Source organism: Thunnus maccoyii, chromosome 20 (genome assembly GCF_910596095.1).
Source record: "Thunnus maccoyii chromosome 20, fThuMac1.1, whole genome shotgun sequence".
Lineage (NCBI taxonomy): Eukaryota > Metazoa > Chordata > Actinopteri > Scombriformes > Scombridae > Thunnus > Thunnus maccoyii.
In genome coordinates, this window is record NC_056552.1 from 17,518,666 (window position 1) to 17,532,458 (window position 13,793).

The 13,793-nt window shown below is 38.7% G+C and overlaps 1 protein-coding gene across 2 annotated transcripts; it reads right to left on the bottom strand.

Moving 5' to 3' along the window:
- Positions 1-194: 194 nt before the first annotated feature.
- On the bottom strand, positions 195-11,087 carry LOC121887092 (protein kinase C and casein kinase substrate in neurons protein 2-like). 2 transcript variants are annotated; one of them, XM_042397654.1, is made up of 11 exons: positions 10,915-11,087; positions 10,571-10,775; positions 9,307-9,377; positions 8,989-9,145; positions 8,495-8,730; positions 7,327-7,482; positions 6,753-6,928; positions 6,526-6,646; positions 4,113-4,180; positions 3,933-4,012; positions 195-821 (listed from the first exon to the last, which is right to left on the bottom strand). In XM_042397654.1, the coding sequence occupies exons 3-11, from the start codon at positions 9,361-9,363 to the stop codon at positions 709-711; spliced, it is 1,164 nt and encodes a 387-aa protein (XP_042253588.1). In that variant the 5' UTR covers positions 9,364-9,377; positions 10,571-10,775; positions 10,915-11,087; the 3' UTR covers positions 195-708. The 2 variants fall into 2 exon arrangements, with proteins under 2 accessions (XP_042253588.1, XP_042253589.1); XM_042397655.1 differs by lacking the exon at positions 10,571-10,775.
- Between the last annotated feature and the right edge of the window lie 2,706 nt (positions 11,088-13,793).

The window sequence follows — 13,793 nt, forward strand, 5'->3', positions numbered from 1 at the left end:
AGTATTTCTGCAGCTGGTGTAATTAAATGTATCTTTATCTGGTCATTATATCTTTATGGAAAATACACATTTTTAATATTTAAAAATGAATTTGAAAATTAAATTTTGGAACATTTCCACATTCTGTATGTGAGTGTTTTTGGTTGTTTGTCTTAATATATGAAAACTTAAAAAAAATGTGTCAACAAAATGGATTAGATGCAAAACAATCATACTTTTATTTTTTGAAAATACACTCCCTCAGTCAGAATAACTTCTGTCTACCTCTACATGATAGTTATTAAGTAAACATTAACCTTGTGGATGTGCACACATCATTGTAAACCTGTGTCTGGATAAACCTAAACTTGGACAAGATGACAGTAAATAAATATCCTCTCTTGTTCTCTTTTGTTTTGTCTTGACATGCACACATGCAAACAAACACATACATACTCACACATATACACATAAAGCTCTGGCACAAATAGTACATTCTCATCTTTGATAAATTAATTCATATTGCAGACATACTCAAACCAGACGGTTAAAATATTAAGGCCTCAACAAAATGTTAACATTTCAAAAAAGGCTGGGAACAAATTATATTTTACATGAAGTCAGAATAAGTGTGACAGTATCTTAGACGTTAAATGATAAATGTTATTTTCTGCACATTTAAAAACTAACTCTTTAGGTTTAGGATGTAATATTTTGGACAGTGTGATGTCACTCGACAACTTCAACGTAGTTGGCTGGGTAGAAGCCCTCCTTCCCTCCGCTCAGGACTCCTCGACACCAACCCTGGTCGTCCTCCTCCTCCACCTTCAGGAACACTTCACCTGGGAACAAAAAGGAGTAAAACTGAGTCATAATTAATTATAGAACATAAAAATGTGTTAAAGGCTCACATCTTGCTTCAGTGATTCAACACATTGGCATAAAAATCAAGTTACTCAGACTTACAAAGCAAACTGTTGTCATTTTTAATTGACTTTTTACTTTTTAAATTGTCCACCTGACTCATTATTTGACACTTTGACACTAGAATAACCTCAAAGAATCCTGCAGATACTGTAACTGTGCAGATTCCAACCAAAAGACAATACAGTTAAAAGCCATTGCAAAAGTGCCTTAAAGGGAAATTACAGTAATTTTCAACCTGGACCCTAATTTCCCATCATTTTGGGTCTAAGTGACAAACATTTTTGGAATTGGTCCAGCATTGAGCGAGAGCGACAGCTGTAAAACAGGCTGCAATGTAATCCTTGGGGGGAATAGCACCCATCAAAGTACATCCACTAAAATTGCTTGTTTTTACCACTGATAGGCCCAGATTGTCATTATAAGTGTCTGACAACGAAAGTAAACACAGGAACGAGCTGCCTGTAGCAGCATTATGGCTAACTGCATAGGGATCTATATCCAGGGCAGTTTGCTGATTAACTGAACCACCCACATATTCATCCTCGCTTGCCGGGTTGTTTACATGAATGAGGCTGACTTTCAGTGCAGTTGCACTATAAGGAAACTAAAAAAACTAAGTGCAATGACGGATTATCCAGTGGACTATTATGAGGACGATCATGAGTCATTTCACTTTGACTGGCCAATTGTATTTATTTGAGCCAGAATACATAGAGAGGAGCTAAAACAAATGGAAGAAGAAAAACGAAGAATGGAGGCAGAAGGCAACAGGATCATCAGGAAAGACAAAGTACAGTACTGACTAACCCTAACCAGTCTCACTCCTCATGCCTAAACCTAACCAACCCATCCAATGAAGGCAATGAGTACTAGCCAGTCAGAGGCAGAGTAGGGCAGGTCATGACTTTGCCATCCTAGGAAAAAAAAATTGGCGTACAGTAAGGGTTACCTCATAGAAACTGCTTGTGTTCCTGCAGACACTGCTCTCCTCTCCTGCCGAGAGAGGAGGAAACTGCAGTTGGACCTGTTGCTGCCAGACTCGGAAAATCTAGAAGTATCCACGGATGAGAGTATGATCCCAGCTGGGTAACTATTACACATGGATTTACAGCGTTTATCAACATTGTCGTCCTGGAGACTGTTTCATCTCCACAGAATCAACTGGAAGAAAAAAGCGAGGCTGGCTGGACTAAATGTTCAGCTCCACATGGTAAGAAAAATATGATGTCAACACGGAACTGTGTGAGGAATTACAGTATGTGAGTCTCTGTCCTCCTGAGGTAATCCATGAAAACTGCACAGTGTGGATGTTGTCATTTTATCCTTGCAATTTGGAAACTTGCAGACATGAACCATTTTATTCCAGTAAGTTACCACAGCCTGAGACAAAAACAAACACATGCAAACTTACTAACTGAACCATCCACATATTCATCCATGCAGCCGGTTTGTTTACATGTATGAGGCTGACTTTCACTGCGGTTGGACCGTAAGGAAACTTAAAAGTTAGCCGTCATGCTACTACAGGCAGCTAGTTCCTGTGTTTACTTTTGTTTTAAGACACTTATAATAACAATCTGTGCCTCTCAGTGGTAAAAACAAGCACTTTTAGTGGACGTCTTTGATGGGCGCAATTGCCCCCAAAGATAACACTGCAGCCAATTTCATGGCTGCCAGCTGAAGTGTTCTCGCTCAATACTGGACCAATTCCAAAACTTTTTGTCCCCATCAGTCACTTGGACCCAAAATGATGGGAAAATAGGGTCCAGGTTGAAAAATACCAGAATTTCCCTTTAAGAGGCTGTTCCTCTCAAGGCCACTAGAAGCTGGCAGTGGTCGAATGTAACTAAGTACATTTACTCAAGTACTGTGCTTAAGTACAATTCTGAGGTACTTGTACTTTACTTGAGTATTTCCATTTTCTGCTACTGTGTACTTCGACTCCACTACATTCTGGAGAAAAATATTATACTTTTCACTCCACTACATTTATGACAGCTTCAGTTACTAAGTAGATGAATACAAAATGTAATCAACTAATAAATTATGAAGTATTATTCTAGGTTATGTTACCTGGCAGTATAAAAAGTTGTCAAAATTAGCCTCACTTTTATTAGCTGCAACATTAGGGATAATAATATAATAATATAATATATATTAGTCTGAAATGCACCATTCTGCATAATGAGTACTTGTACTTTTGGTACTTTAAGTATATTTAGATGCTAATACTTTTACTTGTAACAGTATTTCTACACACTGGTATTGCAACATTTGCATATGCTAAAAGTAATGCAACGCCTATGCAATCTTTCAGCTTTTTTCATTTCTGTTTGAGTTTGGATCTCAATAGTTAGTTGTTTGGAGGATATTTACAAAATTATTTTGCCTTTAGAGAGAAAAATAATTGCCTTCAGTGATTAATGGCTTCAGCGTCACCCAGTTGCCTAGTTTTGGGTTTTCTGGCTCCAAAAACACTAATGAGATGGCTGTGAAAGGTAAACCAATCTCCAAATGCTACCTCTCTGTTTGTATACAGACTGTTTAGTTTCCAATGCTCTTTAATACAGAATGAAATAAATCATTTCTCTTTGATTGGAAAAATATCTCTCTTCATGCAAGACTTCAAGGATCACTTTTTGTCTTTGAATGACATGAATAAAGTTATAGACACATATCTACAGTTTAGTGCTGTCAATTTGTATTATCTGGACTTCACTGATGATGAGGGCCATGAAATAAAAATGCCAATCAGTAAAACATATTTTCACACTTAGATTGAACTTCAATATTAACATACAGTGAGCTAAAACCATAACATTTGTAAAGATGAATCCTTAAACTTATGTTTACCAGCCTACCGGTCATCATTGGGATGCAGCTCTGTCTTTCCACTCAGGTGTATATTAATGTAATTGTTGTATTTTTGTATATAAATCTTGCCTACTGGAGCTTTAACACTGACAATAACACTTCTGTCCAATACAATATATTCAAGTGTCATCACATCACATGTTATGTGTCACCTGCTTTAAAGGACAGCTCATCACCCTCCTCTCCCACGTAGTCGTACAGAGCTCGCACCTTCACACCCCCGATCATCACACTAACAGGAGAAGAAGACATTCAATCATAAATCTGTGGTCATCTCTGAGTTGTTTTTTTATGTACCTTTTATATTCAAAACACTACAGCGGATATCTTACTTTTGGCTCTCTTTCCCTTTCTGGTCTCTCTTCTTTCTTTTTAGCTTTTTTACTGGCGGGACCCATTCCTGATGAAAGAGATAAGAGTTCAGATTTCAAACACTGACTATATATAAACTCAGTTTTCAAAAACCAGCAACAGTTTGGTCCAAGGAGAACAGCTATAAAAATGTACTGCAAGATCGAGCAAATCTTCACACAACTAGAGTAAAGGATTATTTTGAGGCTTAGTGCAAATCTTTCTTTACCACAGATCTATAGTTGTTACTATCTGGTGAAAACACTTCATCTCTAAAATGAAAATCTCTAAAATCACCTTTTCATTTTGTATGGGATGTAGACTGTGGGTGATATATTCCTTTAACTGAAGCAAGAACAACACTAAAACAACAAGGCTACAACGAGGTTTGCACAAGAAAAAAGTAACATTGACCTTCCAAGACACTGCCAACTTTAATTCATGATGTTTCTTCCATATAAATACCCTCTCCAAAAGAGCACTGTTGTTTGTTTTCTTAAATGTCTGTGAATCATTTCCAAAACACAATGTTGTCTGTTTTCATTTGGTTGTCTTGGGAGTACATGTAATTTTTTTTTCCTCCATGTATTGGAGAGACACTTTTTTCACAAAAGGTGTACCACAAGGCTTTATATTGGCCTCAGTATTCAGAAAACAACATACAGCAGCAAAGATTCATTTACATGCAAATGACACAGTTATATAAACAGTCGCTCCTTATCGAAATGACGCTATTACTGACCTCCAAACTGCATTTCACACACACCAGTTATCATTTTGCCAATTAAAATGAACCTTAAACTTTCTGCAGTAATCATCAACATTCTGTACAAAATTTAGACAATATCAGTCTTAAAACTTAAGAAGGAAATGAATTACCAAAAGTGAAAAAGTGTAAAGAAAACCAAAATAGGTTTTTATTTATTTGTATTAAGAAGCAAAAATAGTCGTGTTCAGTCCACATTTTTAACTCTATATGCATGTCAGACTCATTACTTTGTAGGCTTGACCCTTGACCTTTGTAGTCTGTCATTCTTCTCTGTGTTTTATATTGAATGTTGAAACACAAACTCATCACTGTAATTAATACATGTTAACTGGCTGAACCTCACTAAAACTACGGTTCGTATGTAACTTTTTATTTTTAAAGCCATTCTGTTTACTTTTGTGAAATGCTTTCAGACCAGGACCCTGTTCTTCAAATGTGGCTCAACTAATTCAGGATAACCTGCTGTTATCTAAAACAATCCTGTTAATTCTTATCCAGCTAATTTGGTTCTTCGAAGGCAGTTTGAGGATTGATCCTGGGCAAAGTCATCTTGAATAACAAAGGCAAAATGAGTAGAGAGTTGAAACCATGATCAACATTCATATGATTGGCTGAGCGCTGATCATGTGATTACTGTTAAATGAGGCAGGTGTGTTGGGAACCCTCAGAGCATGCACTGGAGCAATTGATTCATGGACATAAGTTTAATTTTATGTGTGCTTCTGCATTGTTACTGCTGTTATTTTGTTCTACATTGTGCTCCACAATATTTCTACTGTTTCCACATTTTCATCACTGTTAAACAATTAGATATTACCAGTGAATGTGGTCAGACTATCAGTGATGCTGCTATGAAAATAAAACCTTATGAAATGAAACATGCTTCACCAAAGTGAGTTTGTTAAGTGAGTTAATTGTTTAATAAGTTTTAGTGTTTAAAATACCAAATGAAATGCCATTTGTCCTGGCTTCACTGGTCTTTTTTGCCTTTTTGTTCAGAGTATCCCAAACTAAATTCAGATTGGTTCTTTTTTAGTGTACAAACTTTCATTTTGTTGTATATTTCATCATGTGTAGTGTAGGTAACTCTTCATTATAAAAATTAAATTGTGATGATTACACCAGCCAATCATGATGATTTATCAATAACATGCAGAATCTGATCTCACCATTATTTCATTATAATATCTAAGAAATATCTAAGAAAGTGAGACATTTGAGACACTTGTATCTGAAAGTTTATTCATGTTTGGGATTCACCCTAAAACTTCTTGGTCATGATACAGCTACCTGTGCTTCAGCAGTTTAAGGACCTGTCGCTATGACAACTGTTCCAGATGAATTCTAAGCCAGCATCGAAGAACCAAAAAATCCAGACTGAAATCATCAACGTACTAATCTGAATAACTCGATTATCCACACATGAAGATGTAGATGGATAATCTTCGGTATCTCTAGAATTTCCTCTGAGCTTGATGTGACATTGAACTAAGCACTGCATGAACTATGTCACACATATTTTATGCTGCCATTTTGGCCTGGTCTCCCTTATAAAAAAAATGATAATATAAATCAAAAGGCTCCCTGGTTGAATAAAGGTTAAATGGATAAAATAAAAAACGTACCTCAATCTTTGGCCAGTTGGTGGGCATGCCAGGACCGCGGTTGTTCTTCCACCATTTGAGATCATCCTGCTCATCGATGGACATCAGAGTGTGGTGGAGTTCACTGTACACCGCCTTTACACTAACATGTTCGTAATGACACAAAAACCACACAGAAACACTTGTGTTAACCCAGTCATTCATACACACTGTGCACACACACTCGCTTGCTCATCCTGGCTTCTCACCTCTCGTTGTTGGTGATGTCAAGATGTCTGTGGATGGAGAGGAAGGCCTGTTTCAAGAAGCTGATCCTCTTCCTCTCCTCCTCCTGTGATTGTTCAAAAATGGCTTCCATTTCCTCCATGTAGCGAGGCGTGTAGGTGGTCACATCCTCCAGCATTTTCTCATAGCGATCTCGAGTCTGCAGGCAGCTCAGAAGAAACCGTTTTAATGATGAAAAGTTGCAGTACGTTCCCATCAGGAAGAATCTCTGCTGTGTTTCTTTAATGGAAAAGGATCTAAAATGTATAAATCATCTGGTGCTCTTCACTGTTCCCATGCTGAGCTGCATAAACACTGAGCAGCATAACAATAACACATCTCCATACATGGAAAATGCTTGGAAAAGAAATGTAAGGTTGTTTAGAGTCGATAGTTCCTCAACCGGATAAATATCACCACATGCATGAGGCCAATAAAACTGTCTTGGAATGCAACGTGTCTGACTCTTCATGTCGTGAATTAGGAAATGGAAATTTAAATTCCATATTCAACGTGCATGAGAGTGAAGTGATGCAGTGTGTTAACATCTCTCCTCACCTTTTCTTTCTCCTCTGTGGCCTTCTCTCTCGCCTCCGTGAACTTCTGCTTTTTCTCTGGACTCATCTCAGTGTTTTCATTTGCTTGTTTCTCTTTGTCGATGGCTGTTTGCTCCTTCTGACAGCACTTGTGATACGCAACTCGGACCTTCTCCAGCTGTTTAATACACATTCAAACACAGACATTATTTACTTTACATTTGTTTGTTTGATGATTAGTTTGATTTTTTATTAATTTGCATTTTTTCTCCTAATTTTTCCAGATATTTTTAACGTTCCATGTTTTTAAGTTTCTACTAAACAGCCCTGAAAATGTTCGCAATCAGCTTCTTATGCTGAGTGATGGAAGAACACAGAATAATCTGCCAACAGTTTTGGCCATTTTTCACAAACTTCTGTGCATCAATCAGGATTTAGCAACTTTGATTGTTGCTTATTTAGTCATAAATATGTAAACTATATGTTAATATACATATGTGTATTTTTATGTTGTAGAGAAATAATTAAGATTTAATCAAGTTTTCAGGGTCTGTTTTTATGCATTCTGTTTTTCTTTCTTTGTTCTTTCTGATTCAGTTTTTTTTTCATCATTGTAATTTATTTTAAATGATTCCACATTTCCAACTCCAAATTAATTTTTTGGTCAATTTAGTTTGTTTGAATTGATTGCTAACATGTTGCTAACATATTTTTTTTCTTGGCTATTTTCTGCATCTTAAAAAATGACATGCAGTGCTCTGAGTAGACAGAAACATGTGTAAGCTATGAATAACTATAAGAAATTGTTTGACATTTTGGGAACTACACTTATTTGCTTTCTTGCCAAGAATTAGATTTTTTATTTAACTCATGGCAAGAAAGTGACTAAATGTATTTCCCAAAATATTGAAGTATTCCATTAAAGCATACTGTAACAACTAACAATTCTAAGCTATAAAGATCATTCATGACCTTGTACCTTAGTTTGACAAAAAAAAAGCAAAAAACACTTTAACTCAAGGTCCCCTTACTAGCTTCAATCCATCCACTGAAGACTGTGAGATGCAGTTGAAAGCTAAAAAAAGCTATACCTTGAATTAAGATTTTTTTTGTCAAACTACAGTTGCTGTTTACAATTACCATTACAAACACACACACAGATACATTTAAATGACATATGTGTTGTGGACCTTCATCAGCTTTTTTGACCAGGGTTTCTGTGCTCGTGTAAAACTTGTGCTGTTGTCGTGGCTCTCCTTGAACCCGCAGAAGATTTTTTTCGGAAAGGTCTCCTTCTGCCAGGTCTTCACCCGGTCACCTTCCTCTGTGATGAGGGACTGGGAGATTGAGGAGTGGAGGGCCGACAGACGCTCCGTGGAGGTGAAGAAGCACTGCCAAGCCCTCATGAGGGAGCCATAAAGTGGCCCTGGGAAAGGAGAAAAAAAAGACAGACGGAGGGATGAAATAACTCAGGGCACAGAGGTGAGTCATAGAACTAATAAAGAAATAATGACCTCCATTTGTCCACTGGAAAATTTCAAACAAGCACAGATGAACCCATTTAATACAAATCAAGAGGTATTTTTAACTTGATGAGAACTGAGATGATCAAAAAGGCCTGGGAATGCATCTTCTCTGTTTTTACATCACCATGGTTCCCCATCATGCAGCTTCAAATACTTACGAGAATCCACTATAGACTTCCACTTGCTGCTCCACTGGCTTAGCTGCTGGGCGTACTGCTTTTCCACCTTTGCTCTCTCCATGAAGCAGGCCACAATGTCGTTGCAGGCCTGGTAGGACTGCTCAGTTCGGTGCACGGTGCGTATATAATTCCCCGGCTGGGAGGAGAGAAGATGGTGGTGATATGTAAGAATAACAGGCCTGCAGCGCTGGAGCACACAGGGATGAGTTGTACATTCCCAAACACACACTGTTTCGGATTAACTGGTTGTCATGGGGTTGTAGTTTTCTTAGATTTCATCATAAATATAATCCTCACCATCCAGAAGCTCTGTTTCTTGGCATCCTCGGGTGGCTCTTTGGGGAGGCTCGCCATTATTGGGAACGTGTCTATTTTAGAGAGGGAAAGATAGCTGTTGGTGTTATACAAGAGAGTGGCTAGACTGGTTAACATGCATATCAATCAACAAGCGACAGGTGACACTGATTATCATGCAACAGGTTGGAACTCTACACTGTAACGTGCAGATACAGTGGGCTGACTTACTCATGAGCAGAGCCGTTCCCCCTGTACTGTATGGCAGGCAGGTCTAATAGGAAATAACTGGAGACTGAAACCTAGCAGTGTGTGTGTTGCTATGCTTATTGCCAACAACTTAGACAAGCTGTTATTTACACTGTACAGTGCTTGGATACATCCGAGCCCCCCTACGTGAGTAAGGGGAGTGTCGTTCCAGTGGCAGACTGGAATTCACAGGGGTGGGATCTGCCAGCAGGATTAGAACAGCTGCTCTGGCATTCTTCCTGTTGCCTTCCCAAAATAAACAGCAGGGAAAGGTCATCTTTCCCTTTACTCTGACTAACACAAGGCCTTTTAGAACCCACTGTCTCCCACTCTCTCTCTCTCCTCCTGCCATTTGATTCCAGAGATCATGGCTGCAAAAGCGCAACAGGAGCAGATTTCTTATCTGGCAAACAAATGAGGGTGTAGGATTCAAAAGGAATAAACTGTCCAGATAGCAGACTTTTTTTTTTTGCACTGCATGTAAAGCAATGTGGCAGATACATTGAAGGGGAAAGGCAAATTGAACAAAAGGAAGGAGATGCATGCACAAACAGGCAAAGGACGCAGTCACATTCAAACCTATTTCTGTCTGGGTAACACGTTGACACATTGCTGGCTGAGTAATATGAAAGTGACTAACCACACCTCATCACAAGACTGAGCATGACAGAGAGTCAGACTCATCTAGGACGTTCTTTCCCTCAGCTAGCTGGTCCTCGTGCCATATTGTGATGTTTTTTGTCATTTTTCTCACTTGTTATGAGCTCCTGCAAGTGGAAACACTGCAGAAAGCCCCTGAAGACTCATGTTTTTGACATAATCCTAATTCTGTTTTTGTCAGTGCAGAGGCAAGGAAGAGAGGGGAGCGTGAACAGGTTTGAAACAGGACTCAATAGCTCACTTTATCACACAGAAGCATTCATATGAAAGTATTTTAATGCTACAAAAACTCCATCCACAAGTCAAAAAAGCAAAAGTGGCAGCAGAGCAGTCATGCCTGGGAGAAACCAGCACTTACATTTCTCTCTCTGAATCACCAGTGATTACTCAAGTGACCTGTTACTGTAGCTCAAGGGCTGCTGAGGGTTTCTCTCCATTTCTCTGTGCGTCTCCCCCTCTCCCAGTGTGCCTTTCCTCCTCTAACACATGCTTCTCTCCCTCTCTCCTCTCTCACTGACCCAATTTTCCTTTGGCACTTAAAGTTACACACACACGTTGTTGATCTGAAAGTGGGCGTGAGTCACAGAGACAATGCAAGCAAGCAGGGGGGGGAAAAAAGTTGAACAAATCAGAGCATTTGCATGGTAATCACTCCGCAGCTAATTGGCTTCAGGGCAAATAAACAGAGAGGACGAAACTTACCTTTCTTGCTCTCCTCCCCTTGCAGCTGTGATATTCTAGTTCACAGTCATTCCAGGGTGAACTCCTCTTCCTCTTTCTCTTTTCTTATTTTAAACCCATCTCTTGCTCCCTTAACCCACTGGCTTCCTCCCTATCAGACTGTTTAGCTCTTCTGGCCCCTCTTAGACTATCACCCTCTCACTTACTCTCCAGTCTGCTATTAGAAAAAACAGCTGGAAGAAACCCCCTCCTTCTCTGTCCCTGCCCGTCCCTCCCTCCGTCTCTCTCAATATGGTGCTAATGAGATGCCGAACCTTCATTTTGACCGTTTGCTGGTCACAGAATCATGTCAGTGTGGCACAGAGTCATGTGAGCTTATTAGTGAGTGCGTGTGACAGCAGGGAGGAGGGGGGTGTCCCATGAACTGCCTCATTAGCCCCGTGCTCCTGTTTAACCTGCCTTTCTCTCTGGTCAGGCCTAGAAAGACAGTAGAGTATGCAGCATGTTCTCTAGCACATTGTTTACTTATTCCGGTCTATTCTCTTCTGGATATTAGCCAGGAGTTAAAGAAAAGCACCAGTGTCATCCAGAGTTACAGTCCATTTACTGCTGTCTAAATCAGGTTTACACTCCCAAATTGTACATATCGGCTATTAATTGTTTATTACATTGCCAAACGTAGCCTGAAATTTACAGCTGCCCATATATTTACCACTTTTGTACATTTTGGAGAAACTCATGCCCAGCAGACTAACTTTAATAACAATATGGGTACTTGTTTTTTTATGTTCTGTGTTGCAAGCAGTTGGAAGAAATAAATTGGCTACCACTACAATTTTTAAGGGTGAAATTATAGCTTATGTGAAACAAGCAAACAAAATTGTAAGTTTATTATTCTACACATGAACTTGTAAATCATTTTAAAATGAGTTTTCAAGTAGTTTTATTGAGGATAACAAAATTATAATTGATGGTTTGTTGGTAGTATGACGTATTCTAGTCGCCAGGACTTCTGAATTTTTACAATGGAAATAATTATTGTTGCGTCAACCTTGACAGTTTGTGGTTATGTGTTATGTACAGTAATGTCTCCCATCTCACAGCGCCAAAAACTAGACTAAGCTGAATGTCACATGGTTTTGAGCATTTAAATTTCTCCTGGCAGAAATTTTTTATTTCTTCCACTGAATGCAAGGTGACATTAAAGGGCAGGTTCATGTGTTTTATCACATATCATTGGTGGTATCTAGTCATGCAGATAGCTTACTTAGGTTTCCAGATATCAGTCTGATTCATTTTTGCCTCCACCCAATACATGAGAGGTAAATGGAATTTCATTTGTGGTGCTCACAGCACTGGAAAATGACATTTTAAAATTTCAAGAGTGACATTGGTGTCCAGAGTAAGTGCCCCCTTTTGCATTGTATATTCCTCAGACCCCACTGTCAACATCTCCCACTGAAAATGCAGATGACAAATTAATAGAGAACCCTGATTAAATGAGTAAACAAACACATGCCTCCACATAGGACAGGAAGGGCACTGAATGGTTTCATGAGCATGAAAATTATGTGAATCATATGATATGGTCTTCACAGTCACCAGATCTCACCCAAATTCAACACCTATTTGCGATTTTAGACAAATATGTTGGACAGTGCTCTATGCCACTTTCATCAAAACACCAAATGAGGGAATATCTTTTGGAAGAGCGGTGTTCATCCCTCATTCAGAGACTAGGAATATCTATTCCAAGGAGCACTGAAGCTGTTTTGGCAGCTTGTGGTAGGCAAACACTGGTTTCTCCTTTAATTTGTCATCCAATTCTAGTTTCTACCAATGGAACAAGAATTACAAGAAGTAACTGGAAATTAGAGAAACTTTGACAAGGTACACTGTAATGAAAAGTGTTTTTATCTATAGAAGAAAAATGGCAGCTAGTGGCTTCATCTCCACAGAGAAAAACACATCTTGACATCCGGAGTTCTTTCTAACTGTAAGCAGACCTCAGCAAGAGAAATACATGAAGGGGGCAACATGGCACAAACTTTAAAAAGCCACCAGTATTATATTTACAATTTTCTACCATGAACCTTGTACTGGCCACCATGCTAGCAAACAATCTCATTCATCCTCTTCCAAGCTTTTTTCATTGTTTTTGGTGCCTTACAGGCGTCTTTGGGTTTGCCGCATGAATGCAGCCGCTGCTTGCTTTGAATTAAGCCATCTCATCTTCTACCTCCCAGTGAGCTCTACTCTTTTGTCCTATTAGCTCACCGAGCCTGATGGGAAAATAATCCTGGACCTGAAAACAATGTTGTGTTCAACCACCGCAGGGCTGAGACGAGCTGCTGCCAAATGGCTCAATTCAAACACAGCACTTTAAATTGGATCATTATGTGAATCTGTCAGAGGGAATCCAAGAAGAAATGAGAATCAAGACAGGGCCATAGTTTATTTTAGCATTTATTTCAACACCTTAGTTGTACCTCTATCATATTGTTTATCAGTATATACTGTATTTTATTTAAAACAAAACTTTATATATATATATATTTATATATATACCTTTTATCTCTGCATACTTATGCTCATACTGTATGTAGTCATATTCATTATGCATTTCACTAGACCTAAAATACTTTTTAAACCATAGTATGTAATGCTTTCTACACTACCGCTCTGTCCTTTCACTTCTCAGAATAGCGTCCATCACGAGATAGCATTGAGGCAACTCAGCATGAGAATACAGAGTCATAATTTTATACTCACATAGAGAGAATATGCATTAACTAACGTGTGTCAGCTTCACTGGGGTCACCACAGGGCGAGCAGTATAGAAAGCATTTACAGTAAACTGGAAATGAAACATAAACAAACAAAGCTTTAAAGAATTTGTC

Excerpts from the sequence above, each read along its gene's own strand:
- LOC121887092 (XM_042397655.1), bottom strand. The coding sequence starts at position 9,363 with ATGGCGAGCCTCCCCAAAGAGCCACCCGAGGATGCCAAGAAACAGAGC. Across the intron at positions 7,483-8,494 it reads GGTCAAAAAAGCTGATGAAG|CTGGAGAAGGTCCGAGTTGC; the intron begins GTCCACAACACA and ends TGTATTAAACAG. Across the intron at positions 4,013-4,112 it reads AAAGGGAAAGAGAGCCAAAA|TGTGATGATCGGGGGTGTGA; the intron begins GTAAGATATCCG and ends TTCTCCTGTTAG.